This window comes from Aphelocoma coerulescens, chromosome 5, assembly GCF_041296385.1.
Source record: "Aphelocoma coerulescens isolate FSJ_1873_10779 chromosome 5, UR_Acoe_1.0, whole genome shotgun sequence".
Lineage (NCBI taxonomy): Eukaryota > Metazoa > Chordata > Aves > Passeriformes > Corvidae > Aphelocoma > Aphelocoma coerulescens.
Genome location: NC_091019.1, coordinates 34,040,222 through 34,055,517, shown reverse-complemented (window position 1 = coordinate 34,055,517; position 15,296 = coordinate 34,040,222). Strand labels below are relative to the sequence as shown.

Below are 15,296 nucleotides of genomic sequence, written 5' to 3'. Positions count from 1 at the left end.
TTTAGGTAAAACACTGTGGTGTAGGATGGCAGAATTACAGCTGTGAAACCTCAGAGTGAACCCTACATAGGTCTAGGACAATTAACAGTATCCCTCCCTTGCCCTGTAAAACATTCTGCTCTTTCTGGATTTTCTCTCCTAGTGTCTCTTTTCATACACAGCAGATTGAAACCATTATCCCTGGAATAAGAGGGTGAATGCTGCTTTTTTTTCAGTGTATCTCATTTCTGACCTCTGCTGCTTTTTACTATTCTAGTCCTGGTTTACGATAAGAAATTGAAAGCTCAAAGATTTTCTTCACATCTGACATTCATTCATCCTCCCAGCTTCTTTCTGTCCCTGTCAGATTAAAGGCAGAAAGAAAGAAACAATCAAAATTGTGTGTTTATGGTCTGTGTTTTTAATACCCAAACCCCTGCTTCTGTTCTTAGCCTGATTTACTGTAACTTTATTCACTTCACTGACCTTATTCTGAATCCTCACCAATGTAAGAAGAAAGTTGGGTGGTATATTTAAATACTGATATATTTTAAACATAACACTGAGAGTTAAGACAAACAAGTCATCTTGCTCATCTGCCCCTTCCCCAGCTGTGATTACTTGTCTATATTCCCAATCTTAACATTCAAGCCTAGATATTTGAAAAGTGACCGTAGATTTAGAGTGACTCAAGTTTTATCAGTCTGGGACATCTCTCTCCTGATTCTCTTCAGATGGCTCCAGTAAGAAGTATGTCAGCTGTGCACCCCTGGGGATGAAAGTATTTCAAGCTGGAAGCCTTAAAATGAAGCCAGCTCAAATCAGAGGCTTTAAAAAATCATTTGGCCTTTGTATGTGACTTGGTGAGTCCCCACTGCGAGGTCAGGGAAGCACGCAGCTCCCAGTGGAAGCTGAATGAGATCCAGTTGAATCAAACTTTTGGTACCACACGGCTGTTGAGTCACAGAGCCCAGGATACACCTGTCCCTGCTGATGCCATGACAGCACAGCTGATGAAAGTCATTGATGAATGCAGGATGTCTCTTATCTTCTGTCAGCTCAGTGGCACCATTCCTTATGGTGCACTTTATTTTGCAAGGCTGAGAGTGTTCTCATTTCATGCCCTTTCCCTCTTTGCTGTGAAAACTGAGGTCTGGGAAAATATTCCTTCAGTGACTGAACTGGATTGGACTCTGATGCTTCATGCAGATTTATAAGCCTATATCCTAAAGACCACTGAAACAAAAGTTCAGTTATTAGACAATTAATAGGACCCCAGCTCAGCAAAACAGCTAATCATGCATTCAGCTTCTTGCTGTACAAATGTCCTATTTTACTTCAATTAAGTATAGGCCTAATTTGCTGCATAGTTAATTTAATGCAATTTGCTGTAATGATTTATTTAAAAAATAGCTGTGGCTCTGTAAAATCAATTTGTCATGGGTAGTCAGTATAGGGTGAGGATAATGTGATCATAGCTATAGATCGTGCCCAAACACTGAGTGACAAACATGCTTGCCTGGATAGTCTCTATAGTAATTGAGTTACTCATCCCAGTAAAATGGATAAGAAGTACCATGCTTCAAGGTAAAAAAATAGTCACCACAGAATTAACCTGAGCTCTTCTTTCCTCTGTGGTTAAATCTTCTATAATTATCTACTAAGAGATCTCTTCCATCTGTTCTCCAGGAACACTGCTAAGACACAGGACACTGGGCCTCTGTTTTGATCTTGTTTGAGACTGCTGAGTTCCTTGTAGGTGTGTGTGAGCATGAGTAATATCCAATTGCAGGGCATGAAGATGTGTCATTCTTTCACGGGCAAGCAGAAAACTATAAAGCACAAATGCTGTGGCAGTGGAGACATTCTGCTTTCTCTGCCCAGGTTTGGTGGAGTGTTCTGTCTTCCAGGCCACTCGGCCACCTTTGGAAACCCTTCAGCAACATCTTCTAGGAGAATGGTGACGATGTCTGGAGTAGTTTCCTTTGTAGTTCCAGCCATAGGGATCTCATTCATTGCTTTAAAAATAAGAAGAATGAAATGCATGCGACAGCCAAAGGCCCCAGACCAAACAATTAAAGGAATGAAATGTTCCAGGCTTTGTTTGCTTTCTGGTGTGTGTGTTGTTTGAAATAAGAGCTACTGGACTGAGATCAGCTGCGGGATTATCAGAGCAATCAATCTGTATCATCACAAAGTGAAGACTCTTTTCTCCCATTTCTGGCAACTGCACAGGGATGAGTGTCTGAGATCTACTCTTCTCTGCTGGTGTTGTCTGAGCAAAAAAGCTCATCTCTCAGTCAAGTCCACTGGTTCCTGTTGTCTCTTTTCTCCACTGAAGAATTCTACAGATGGAACGAGGGCTGTAGCTGAAAGCAACAGATGTCTTACCCTAATTGCTAAAACCAGGCACCATCAGTGCTAATTTCATGGTGTCTGACTCTGAGTGTGATGACAAGGGATACATAGTGCACTTTTACTACTGGTCACTGTGAGGTACTTGGATTTTTCTAGTCTAACTGCAGCTTCTCAATAGAGGCTGGATGCTGTGAAGGATCACAATGCTCCTAAAGGCCCACTCCCGTGATATTTGTCACTTCTTTGTCTATCTCAGCATCTCAGGGAAAGCTGGAGGAAATTCTGTGTTGAGAGTGGCAAGGTCTGGTGATTGCAGACTACTACTGGGACAACCACAGCAACTTCAGTAAACAGAAGGTCAAGACAAGGCAGTAAAAAAGTGGATCTGGTAAGCCACAGGTTAAAGGCAGGAGCATGTCAGGTTTGTTTTATGTGGGGAAAATGTGGTTTAGCATGTACAGGTAAAGATATGTTCTGGTAACAACAACTTCACAAAGACTTATGCTGCTGCTATATCAGTTCATGCCCTTCTCATCTACCAGAAACTTAACAGGGAAATATAAAAAGTCCAAAGACTTGAATGACTCCTCCTGTCCCTTTAACCAGAAAAAGCTAAATGAAGTAGGAAACTGATCTTGGAGGGTAATCTTCTTAGATGAGTACAGGCTAAAAGTGGAATAATCCCCGAAGTCTCTCAATTTGTTTGTTGTAGTTTGGGTAGAAAGCAAACGCAGATGAGTTTTTCAAAGCTGTAATGTGCAGGTGGGGCTGTCCTGCCTGCAATAGCAGTGAGTGTGGCTAGTCTGCTTTTTTGTAAAAAGGGTAGGAGGTACAGACACTCCATTTCAAAAAACTCTATATTGCTGCCGAATATTTCTGAAATAGTTTTGGGGGTTATGGATAATTCTGGGTTCACAGCAGCATGTATGAAGAGGCAGAAAACAGAGTAATGCCTTCTGTCTTCCTGAGGAAAAAAAAGTCTTTTTCCTGGGTGTAAAGGTATGTGGTCAGACAGGTCTTCACTAACACCTGAGGAGGATTCATTAAAATTGGGTTTAATCCTTCCTGAGCAGGAGGAAAAAGGTTAATTGCCTGGGGAGAAGCATTTATCTGGTCCACAGACGGTTCAGAGGACTGGGGTGTGGGGGGAAGAATAAGTCAAAATGAAAAGATGGGTTACTGTTTCACAGGTCTGTTGTTCTTGATTTGTTTATTATAGCCGATGGCAACAGTGCTGAGCAGCTTCTAGAAGCAACAGAAAGGTGGTCTCCTTTCCCCCCACCCCATCCCTGAAGCAGATGCATCTGGCAAAATCTCAAGTTGAAGTAGCTTTGCTAAAGCTGTGCTGGTATGGACGGCATGGAAAATAAAGTGTTTTTAACCAGGGTGCAGGCCTCCTTGTGAGATCTTTTGAATTTCTTTTTTTGAGATGGGGAAACCTCAAAGGATTGGAAGTAAATCTCCAGTTCCTCTGGGGAGACTGACACAGACAGAATACTTCATTGGAGGTTCCTTTGTGTACTGTTATTGAGCAACCTCTTGGGACCTTAATCCCAGGAAAGCATGGGCTGTTCTATAACTGTTTTCCAGTCTCCAGAGCTCATGGGTAATTTCTATTAAAGAATGTGGTAGGCATCAAGTAGATAACCCCAAGGAATAAGAATATATTAGGCTAATTAGACACTAGTCAGCAAGCATAAGGTGGGGAATTGCTTTGAATATCTGGATTACCCTTGTGAGTCAGAATTGTTGCTGTATTCTCCTGGAGTAGACACTTTTGGGGAAATATTTTCACAGGAGTAGGGGAACACTGCTAATTTTAAGGCAAGAATTGATAGTTGGAAAATAGTAATAAACCTGAGGATTGTAGTCAGTATCAGGGAGCTGACACTGTGTTGGTAATTACGTGAATCATCTGAAATGTTCCAGAATGCAAACTATTATCTGAAAATGCTCACAAAAGGCTGTCTTGGGTTTGAGGAAGAAACTTTTCTGTGGAATCTGTTCCAGAAAGGAAACATTTTACCATTATCTTTTAAATTCTAGGGACCTGCAGAATTATTAACTACTGAGTATTTATTTAGTTAAGAAATGATAAGTATTTCATCATGTGTCCTTAAAATTAGACTCTATCCCTATCTGCTTGCCCCTTAGCAAGCTAATCACCATTCCCCTTTTTATTTTAATGGGTGTGCTTGATTTTAGATCCTTTTGATTCTATGAGACCTCATTTGTTGTTGCTGTTATACTTCTGCCTTTCTGTGACTCTTCCTCCAGTGTTGCCAGTTTAAATGACCTTCTTATGTTAATGTGGTGGAACTCAGTTCTTCTAAAGTAATCATCTCTTAGCTTTATTAATCCTTTCTTGTTATAAGTTCCAGAAGGAGCAAAAGGCTTAGCCTGGCGCAGTTCTCTGCTGTATCATGCCTGACACGTGAGTCTATTGGACCGGCACCCCTTACTCTCTTTGCAGACTAAATAGATAAAACCAAAGCCAAGATGGAAAACAGACACCCTGTTGTGGAGGGGCTTGACCAAGGTCACAGAGCAGAGCTGTTTGCAGAGTGCCCTGATTCCCTAGCTGTCCTAGTCAAACATATGGAAGCTGTGGTGCTGCCTGCTGTGTTGCTGCTTGAGAATGTTGGCAGTGACTAAGCATATGTGAACACAGCTCTGGTTATCCTCTGAATGTTCTTTCTCTCAAGTTACACAGAGAAGATGATGTACAATTATTTGGCAGTAGGTTTAAAGGTGTATCTGCATATCTGAGAAGCAGACTGTGGAACAGGCACGACACCTCTGAGAAATGATGTTCAAAGAACCTGCAGGACAGGCACCTGGCTGTATTGATTTTGCTCACAAATTTTCTAAACTACTTGGCTGGTAAGATTTTCTTCCCTTGCTCAACATCCCAAAACAGTTCTCTGGTTTAATACAGGTATTTTATGTAGAAAGTGGAAAGGAAGCCTGTTGGCCTGGTGGTGAAGGGAAAGCCCTGATGCATTTGTGGGAGGAAAGAAAAGTCATCAAGGCAATGCTCCCTTTTACTCTGGTGGGAAGGTAGGGCTCCTGCTGCCCCTGTACTGGGGAGGAAATAGTAGTTCATGACAAGTTGTACTACGGTCATGTCCCTTTTTACACTGAAACTAAACTGCAGCAACAGACATCTTTTCCCTTTCCTTAGACAGCTTTTCACAATTGTGCCTCATATTTTTCAAATCAACTTTTAAAGGCCAAGTACACTAGGAGGAGCTCTTCCTCCATGCCATCTCTCCCTGTTCAGCTACCTTTTCACTACAGCTCTGAGTTGCTTTTGTATGGGCTGCTTTCTCCCTGGCCAGCTTCTTAAATCCTCTGACTTCTTTGAGCATGTAAGTTCCCTTCAGGGTATGGCAGAAACACTAATTCCCTGATTCTTTTTGAAACTACGGTTGTCGGGCATTTCATGATAGCTTCTTGCTGCTTCTGCTGTTCACTCATTTGGAAGAGTGGCTGAAGTGTTCTGTAGTTTGCAGCTTCACTGTGGCATTTGCTTTTCAGAATAGACAAAAGCCCAGACATGAAGTTCCCAATGTGCAGTTTCTCAGTTAGATGTCCAAGGTATAATTTGGCCCATTTTTTCTTCAGTTGGGTTATTTTTCAGTACTGTAAAGATTATGCAGGTAACTTGTACACAGTATTAAGTTCAATACTTTCTACTATAACTTAGAGTGAGTTGGAAAACTCACCCCATAGACATTCATGTCAGTCATGTTTGATGACTGCTTCTTCCTGTTACATTCAGAAATTCCCTGTATCAGGAATAGTGTGGCCAGCAGGACTAGGGAAATTATTCTTCCTCTGCATTTGGCACTCGTGAGACCACATCTTGAGTACTGGGTCCAGTTCTGAACCCCTGAGTTCAGGAAGTACATTAAGGTGCTGGAGCATGTCCAGAGAAGGGCAACAGAGGTGGTGAAGGGTCTTTAGTTCAGCGAGGAGCAGCTGAGGGAGCTGGGGTTGTTTAGCCTGGAGAAAAGGAGGGTCAGGGCCTTATCATTCTCCACAACTACTTGAAAAGAGGCTGTAGCCAGGTGGGGTGTGGCCTCCTCTCCCAGGTAACCAACAGGACAAGAGGACATAGACTTAAACTGCACCAGGGGAGGTTTAGGTTGGATGTTAGGAGGAATTTCTTCACAGAAAGAGTGATTGGGCATTGGAATGAGCTGCCCAGGGAGGTGGTGGCGGCATCACTGTCCCTGCACTTGTTTAAGGAAAGAGTAGATGTAGCACGTAGTGCCAGGGTGTGACAAGGTGGCGTTCGGTTATAGGTTGAACTTGATGACCCCAGAGCTATTTTCCAACCTAGTTGATTCCTTGATTCACATGATGGGGCATTTCTCTCACAGCTGGCAGCAGACCAGGTGTCTGTGAGCCCTAAAGATGAAGGCAAGCACAGAATTCCAATATTCTTTACTAACAACTGACCGCGTGCATGGCACTCTCTATGCTAGGGACTTTCGGGTTTTGTAGATGCTTTTGTGCAGAGAACGGAAAGAATTTCTACACTACAGCACAAGAACCCGTGCAAGGCTCCACCTCCCCGGAGGTGCTCACGTTCACGGGCGAAAGAAACACTGAACACCCCACTGGGCCCTCAGTCTCCGCAAAAGAGATCAGTCTCCTGACTGAGCGAGTGCAGGCGGACACTACCCAGAGCAACGCCGCCGCCATACCAGGCACGCCCGCTCTCGGGAACTACCGCTCCCGGCATGCCCCGCGCACCGCCGCTGTCACTGCTGCACGATGATTGGCGGCAGCACAGCCAATCGCGAGCGCAGGCCTTGCGCGGCGGCCCCGCCCCGCCGCGCCCACCGCGGGGAACCTTTGAAAAGTTTTCGGGTGCGCGGGGTCGCTCCCGCGGCGGGGCTGGCCCGGCACGGCCCGGCTGGGGCTCGCCGGAGACCCGCGGGGCCGGGGCTGGTTTGCCGCGGGAGACCCCCGAGCCATGGGGTGAGGCTGGTTTGCGGCGGGAGCGGGTTTTCTGGTTCCCGCGGTTTTCGCTGCCGGGGCGAGAGGGGGCCGGGCTGCGTCTCCGGCTGCAGGCGCATCCCTGTGACCCGGCCTGGTGCGGCGGAGGGAGCCTGAAACTTTGGGGTTCCTTCCTGTTTAAGGAGAATTTTGTAGAGGGGGCAATAAAGCTTCCATCTTGTGAAGATGAGAGGAGGCCTGTGCATCTGCAAAGTTGTAGCAGTTGTGTTATGGCAAACGTTTGCAATATTTGCACTTCAGACATCATTAAAACCTTTGTTTTGCCTACATGTCGGTATGAATTAATGCTAGGAATGTTGCCTAAATAGTATGTGTGAAACAGCGACATGGTCAAGCGTATGTGTGCGTGCGCTTTGGGTTGTACTGGGCTGGACAGCATCCCTTGGCGTTTTGTTCAGTAGAGCTCAGTGTCAGTGGGTCACCAAAACCGAGTGTTGTATTCTAGCAGTGTATGTTCTAGGGCTGAATGCTCACTGTGATTGCTCTACAATTCACGTTCAGGCATCTAAAGATAATTATTTCTTGCTGGTGCAGTGTAGCTTGAGGAGTTCTTGTTCAGCTCATGACTGTGTAATTTCCAGCTCTCTTATGTCCCCGAAACATCTGTCCTATAGACATTGCTGACATTTCCATTCTTACTGGTATGGTCTCATACATGGTCAAATATGAGGAGATGTAATTTAACGAAACTGCATTCAGACTGGTAATGTAATTTAATGTGACACAGACTTACATGGGAAATCTATATCACATTACATTATGTGTATGTGCACACTTCCCTGTTCTTTAGCAAGGAGTTAGTGGAATCATCCACACAGTCATATTCAAATCCTCTTTCAAAGATTTTTTTGTTTGCCCTGTAGATTGGGAAGCATGGCTGCTAAGAAACTAAGAAGAGCACAGTTGTCTCAGGAGATGTGTGAAAGGCTGAGTCGCTACCAGATCACTACCTGTCAGGTGAAAGGGTTATTTTTTTTTGTGGGGGGTGGGTTTTTTGTCGTTTGATTTGGTTTGGTGGTTTTGGTGGGGCTTTTTTTTTTTTTTTTTTTTTTTTGTGTCTGTGTTGTTTTAACACATGCCGAATTCACTTTTTGGTAGTTTAATTAAACAGGGAGCTTTACTTTCTATAAAGTAGAGGGGGCATTTCAGACTCTATCTGGCCTGCTGGCTTGTAAAAATAGAGCTTTAAAATGATAGACGCCTAACTAAAACATTTAAACTTTTATGTACTTGCTGTCTGTGTGGAGGTAGGGAAGTTGCAGAAGCAGCTCTGTGGAGAAGGACTTGGGGGTGCTGGTGGGCAACAAACTGTCCATGAGCCAGCAGTGCCCTTGTGGCCAAGAAGGGCAGTGGGATCCTGAGCTGCATTAGGAAGGGCATGGCCAGCAGGTTAAGGGAGATGATCCTGTCCATCTACTCAGCCCTGGTGAGGCCTGACCTGGAGTGCTGTGTCCAGTTCTGGGCTTATCAGTACAAGAGAGACAGGGAGATTCTGGAGCAGGTCGAGTGAAGGGCTATGAAGATGAAGAGGGGACAGGAACATCTCTCTTACAAGGAAGGGCTGAGGGAGCTGGGCCTGTTCAGCCTGGAGAAGAGATGACTGAAAGGGGATGTCATCAATGGCTATGAGTATCTGAAGGGAGAGTTGGTAAATCTGTGGAATATATACTAGTTTTGTACAGATTACATCATTTTAGTCCCCGGCCTGGATTTGTAGGTTGAGCTCTCTGAACTGCTCTATAATCTTTCAGGACTTCTTATGTCTTTCCCTCTTGGAGCTAATGAAAGTGACGGGCCAGAGCTACTATGAGGTGCAGAAGCTTCTTTGTAAGGTCAGCCGAGCTTGTGCTCCCAAAATGCAGACAGTAAGTATGCTTGTGTTGATACTGTTTTGATACAATATCTGGGAAAAAGCTGAACATTGTTGCTCATCCTTTTAGCTGGGAGGCTTGTGGTGTCTCAGTTTTATTGCATAAGAACATAAAATTTTTATTTCTAAATGTAGGTCTCTGATGTACTTTAGGTTGATGCAGTTACATTTATTAGGTATTATAGCCCCATGAGATTGTTCAGGCTTGCCGCATCAGTTCCAAGTGCAGTAGGAAAATAAGTTGTACTCTCTGGCAATCTAGCATGTAAAATTGCTTCTAGTTTGGCTCCTGCAACTAAAAAAATAAAAATTTTGTTTAATCCAAGCAAATAATAAGAATTCTGGTATAAATTTGGTTTAGAAATAGAAGTGGTGCCAAGAAGTGAAGTGATCCTGAAAATAATTTCTTGAAGACTTTTTCCACCCAAGTAAATGAGCTGTGGTGTGCCTTAGGCTACAGTAGCCTAACTGGGGAGGGTGCAAGAATGAAACATGTTAGCTGCAATACAGTGGTGGCATTTTCTTTTCTGTTTTGAATTCATGTGAAGATATGTCTTTTAGAACAGAGAGGATACACACAGTTCTGACCCCATTCAATGCAATCCCCTTTTTATTCCTGACAAAAATAATCCATGTCAAAGTTTATTATGTGTAATTGGCATAGTAATTGTAGCAGTAATTCTGTGAAACTTTAAATTCACTAATATGCTGCAATAAAGTTAGTAATAGAAGAATTAATAACTTGTACTGAATGTATTTAAAGCTAGCTAATTACTAGTTTTTCACCAATAACTGTTACTAATTAATAAATTGAAGAGAAATGGAAGTTTAAACAGTTCTAGAATTTGCTTTTGCCTGTCATCCACTCATCTCTAGTCAATCAAGTTTCTTTGCTGAGAAGCCTGGCGAATGCTGAAGTTTATCAGACAACAGTGGTCAAGGTCTGTTAATAGAGAGCGAGTTGACAGGTGATCAGCTGTGTAAGTGCCTGCAATACAGAGCTGTACTTCCAGAAACAGATGTTAGCTGTTTTTAAGGGATGTGAATTTAATCTTTGCAAACACAGGATCTCAAATGGACTTCATGTCAGAGTGAGTGATGTAGCATCATGACCAATGTAGCAAGAAGGTTTGACAATACCTTTGAGTAAAAAACCCATCTAAATAAATTTAATAATAAGAGGTATAAATAAGGGGAAAATACTGTCCAGATACAACATTGGAAGCAAAATTTGAGAATGTGCCAGAATACACATTAAAGCCCCAATTTCTGGAAAACTTGCCTTCCATTGTGAAGTACAGAGTGAGGACTACTGAGCTCATCAGAGAGGAAGTTAGTTTAGGGGTGACTTGATCACATTGTAAGCTGAGTAGAAAAAGATAATCAAGTTAGAGACCTTCTAGAATCTAGGTGAACAAAAAGCTGAGCAAGATCCAGTGGCTGGAAGATAAATTTAAAACTAAATCCCTGAAATGGGAAGAAATAAGAAAATCTTTAGAAACTAACAGAGGGTGTGATTGGAAAAGCTTGTCTACGATGTTATAATTTTTCATTGACTCTTGCTTTAAGGATTGAATTTTTTTAGTGAAAGACAGTCTTGTTCAACTTTAATTTTGTGGGCTAAATCCAGAAAATGCTGGGTAAAATTTTAGAGACCATGTTAGGCAGGAAAGAAAGAATAAAATATTCTTTCCATGGTCTACAGTGTTTATTTGCAGTTTACAGGGTTTAAGTCCTATCAGAGGTTAAATGAAGAAGTGATTAAATGAAAATGTTTCAAATCCTTCTATATTAGTTCATGTGTTGACTCTTAAAGTTTGCAAACTCATCTCCCTTTGAGTGAGGTACATGTCCTTGGTTATAATGGCCTGTTGTGTGTCTTGAAAGCTGTTTTGCTGGCTTATTGTCCCAACAAATACGGACTGAAACATCTGGGATTCAATGGTGTGGTTATTTAGTTAGTTATCAGTGATTTCTCTGGAGATGCTTCCATAGTACATTGTATTCCCAGCAGAGTGTCTTAAGACTGGAATGAATCTGATGCCTGCATTTCTCTCAGGCATAGAGAAATCTGATTTTCTGGAGTGGTCAGTCATGGCAGGTTATGATGGTATGCTGTAACAGGGCTTCAAGAATCTCTCAAATTTCTGTTGTTGGGCCAGGAGCCTGAAACCTCTGGGAACTCGGTACTACAGAGCAACTATATTTATAGGTCTTGGGCTGTTTCTCCTAAAAATCAAACTTGTGATGTTCAGGACATTCTGTGGTTAAGGTAGTGTCAGTTTTAGCAGAAGCATGTTTTGGTGTTTCCAGATCAGCTCTTTCATTTTGTTATTTTTTCTTTGTCTAGTTTAAGTTGATTTCACAAAGGAGAATAATTCTTAAAAAACACAGAATTCTAATCTTGGACCAGTTTGTCTAGTCAGTTGAAGAACTAGGAATGCCAACCATTTTCAGTTCTGTACCTGTCCTGTCTTCTTGACAAATCTTGCTCGCCAAAGTGGAAAATTATGAATGGCTACAATATCAACCCAGGCTTATTCAAAGACTTGGGAATCTTTAGGAAACGTTTCCCTTAATCCATGTAGTTGCAAATTGGTAATGAACATTGATCAGGGAGTTTTACAGGTTGGAAACAAACCTTGTTGAATAGGAGCAGAAACAACTTTTGTCACATCATGATTAAAGGCTTATTATTTAGTATTGTGGTGATGGAGAAAAAAAGACTTAAATTTACTTTGTGAGCTATAAATGGGATATAAATATGAGGAGGGATGATGAGCTGAGAGCAGACTATAGCTGAATATAACAATACTTCTCTCACTGTTGGTGTTGTCATACCAGGTTGTTGAAAGCAAATACAATTTTCCTATTTCCATTAAAAAAAGCGTTTTCTGATTTGCTTGTTTTCTTTTGATATTTTTCCCTCTTTTTGTAGGCTTATGAAATGAAACTAAGGAAGTGTGTCAATCCTTCTTCAGCTTTTTTATCTACCACGCTCCATAGTTTGGATAGAGTCTTGCATGGTGGAGTGCCTTGTGGATCTCTCACAGAGGTATGTGATCCTTTTGGATTCTAAGAGCCACACAGTTAATTTACAAGGCTGCTGATAAGTGTCATAAATATTTGTCTTTGTTCTTAATCCTAAATGGAGCTGTCACTCAGCAATCAGTGCAGTCTGTTTGATGTGTTCTTGCCTGAAGACCAGGTAGAATGGCTCTAGAGCAGTAATAGGATTCAGGCTTGCTGATTGCCATGTTCTTGGCATTGCTTCAGAGGGAGATCTGGGGGAAAACAGTGGTTAACATGCTGGGAGTTTTAGGGGAGTTTAGCTGACCTTTAAGCTTTATGTTGGCTAAATTTTGTTTAAAAGTAAGCTCTGCAAGCAGTTGATCTCAAACTATGGATGTCAAATATAATCTTCCTGAGATGATATAAAATAATGCTCTACAGGAAGTTAATGTAAGTGCTTAATTTTCCAGAGCTGCATGTTTTGTACTACTTCTTAACCTGGTTAATTATCACAATACTCAATTTTAATATTCCCCCCCAGTGTTTTCCTAAAATATTTAGCTCTTTAAATATAAGAAAACATCAGTAACCGTTGCTAAACTGTATTTTAAGAATAGTCATGCTCCCTATATACCATTGTATTTAAAGTTAGTTGGGGGGGAATGAACATATTCAAAGACAGGCCAAACTTTTATCTGAATGTAAATGAAAAGCACAGCACCAGGAAAGGTAAAATTACACTTTTAAGTTTTCTTCTGAAAAAAAGCATTTCAATGTGAATTTTTTTGTATTCTAAGATATTTTGGTTAAAAATGAGAAGACCTGCCTGGTGCAGTTCTCTACAGTGGGGGATCTCACCAAGGGAGGGAGGGAAGGTGTTGACATCTGTGCAAGACACGTAGTGGATGAGACCAGAACTGCAAGCACTGCGTATTTCCACCTTGAGCTTGGTTGACGACTGATACATAACTATTTACTCAGAAATATTGTAGAGATAACTAGGTAGGATCCAGAAATTTGATGAATAACTCAAAAGAGAAGATGTTTCTGAGAAAAAATAAAATAGTGTATTGCTTTTTATTTGCCTTTTAGATTGGAGAGCAATTACGTCACCTGTTAGGGGTTTCTCAGCAGACGTAAAGGCAGATAACCATTAACTATACAGAAACTGTTTGTTTTTTTCTTTTAAAGCGGTTCTTGGGATTTTTAAAAGCATTTTTGCAAGTGTCTTGAGATCTGAAGTAGTTTAAAAGGTTGGCAGCACTCTTGAGCGTTCATCAGGATTATTAGATGAAATTTTAGTAGAAAGCTATCAAGTGCCTGCTGCTGCTGCTTTGATGCTGTGCTTCTGCTGCTTTTATGCTCTACTGCAGCTTGTGAATGCTTTCAGGTCTTTTTCTTTTCTTTTTTTGGATTCTAGTGATTTTAGGATTTAACAACTTTAATTTGCTTTTTTGCAATTCACTGGAGCATAGCCGACAAGTAGATTGTCTTTTGGTATTTTTGAATTAGACAGATATTTTAAGTCTGAGAGAAGTTCTCTTCAAAAGTATGCTGGATTCAGCATTTACTTCCTTATTGGTATGGCTAAATCATTGTCTTTCTGTTACTTTAGCCAGCAGTGAGGGTGGCTGGAAACTTGGAATTTGAGTACCTTATCAGAGGGATTAAGACTTGTGGTGGTATCTTCTACAGCCAAGACTTCTTGCTTTTTCAGTGCCAGAGGGATTTGATTTGCATTACACTGTCTCAGGTCATTCTTTTTCCAAGCCACTATTAGGTTTTAAGTCGGAGACTAAATCATAGCTGAAAATCTGTGGTCAGAGCTTTTGGCCAAGTTTCATGAGGAAAAATTAAAATAATTAGTTTTTTTGAATATTGAAGAGTTTAATCTCCTGGTAGATGAAGAAGAATTAGCTCCTTGTGATTTCATCCAAACCCTACAGGTGTGCCAGAGAAAATAATACATAACTCATTGAAAAATAATTTATCTCTGCCTAATAAAATATGCTTTTAAAAACTGTTGGAGTCTTCATGTTTCTATCTGGGTGATGTTTTTTTCAGAGCAAATTTAGAGTAAAACAAACCAAAAAAACTTTTTGCCGACATTCAATTTAAATTTATTAGAGGGATTTCAAGTAGATTTCTGTTGTTCTAAACACCTGCTGAACCAGTGCTAGCTACAATAAAATGTAGTTTTATAAAATTGTTCACTGTGGATTATTTAAAAGCCTGTTTTAAGGCACTTTAAAGGAATGCGAATTAAACATGAAGTATTGTCTTTGGGAATAGAAATACTTTCTTGCTCCACTGGCTTGCTTCCTTGTGCTGGATTGTACTGCAAGGTTCCCTCATTTTCTCTGATATGATGCTCATATCCTTAGACATTTTTATAGCATCTCTGCTGAATTAGCTTCTGTATCAGCCACTGAAATGGATGTTGGTTCCAGTGCAGCTCCCAGGCAAGGCTAAAACTACAAATGTTTTTGTGAATTATCCTCACAGTTGTCCAAACATTTTAATTTAACAGACTAGATTGATATCCTTGCCTCATTAATTTCAAGTCTTCTTTTTAACAAGAAACAACTGGTGAGATTCATTGGCTATCACAGTCTAAGGAATGTGTATTGCCTCTGCACTTTTTATATATGCTTTGGGTTCGTATTAAATTGTAGCAGCTATTGCTGATATGATAGTTTGTAATTTATGTACACTGGCTGGGGAACAGATAATTACATAAATATGACTGATTCCTGATCTGTAATTCACTAAATGCAGTGTGTGCTTCTAAACAAAAATCATCTAATGCTTCTCTTGCATTAAAGCTTCAAGTAGATTGATTGATATGGCTTGGCTTTCAGGCCTTGTTTAAAGACAAAAGTGATTAAAAGGATTTTAACCAACTGTTAACTGTAGCTAATGTGATCCTTCAGTGTTTCCCTGTAAATTTTCTGTGCTTCAAGTCATGCTGCTGCTGCTTAAAAAAACCCCATAGAAATACTGTAATATCTCGTGGTGAAAGAGTGTTTCTGCTTGAAACCAAACT

At 41.1% G+C, this 15,296-nt stretch overlaps 1 protein-coding gene across 9 annotated transcripts in view; it reads left to right on the top strand.

Moving 5' to 3' along the window:
* The first annotated feature begins 7,175 nt into the window (after positions 1-7,175).
* The window catches only part of RAD51B (RAD51 paralog B), a 393,397-nt gene continuing 385,276 nt past the window's right edge, over positions 7,176-15,296 (top strand). For all 9 annotated transcript variants that reach the window (XR_011151392.1, XM_069017635.1, XM_069017634.1 and 6 more), the window contains exons 1-4: positions 7,176-7,329; positions 8,232-8,325; positions 9,120-9,233; positions 12,177-12,293. Coding sequence is in view for 8 of the 9 variants with exons in the window: in XM_069017635.1 (XP_068873736.1) it covers positions 7,325-7,329; positions 8,232-8,325; positions 9,120-9,233; positions 12,177-12,293 (330 nt within the window). In the remaining variant the exon portion in view is untranslated. The remainder of the gene's footprint in view (positions 7,330-8,231; positions 8,326-9,119; positions 9,234-12,176; positions 12,294-15,296) is intronic.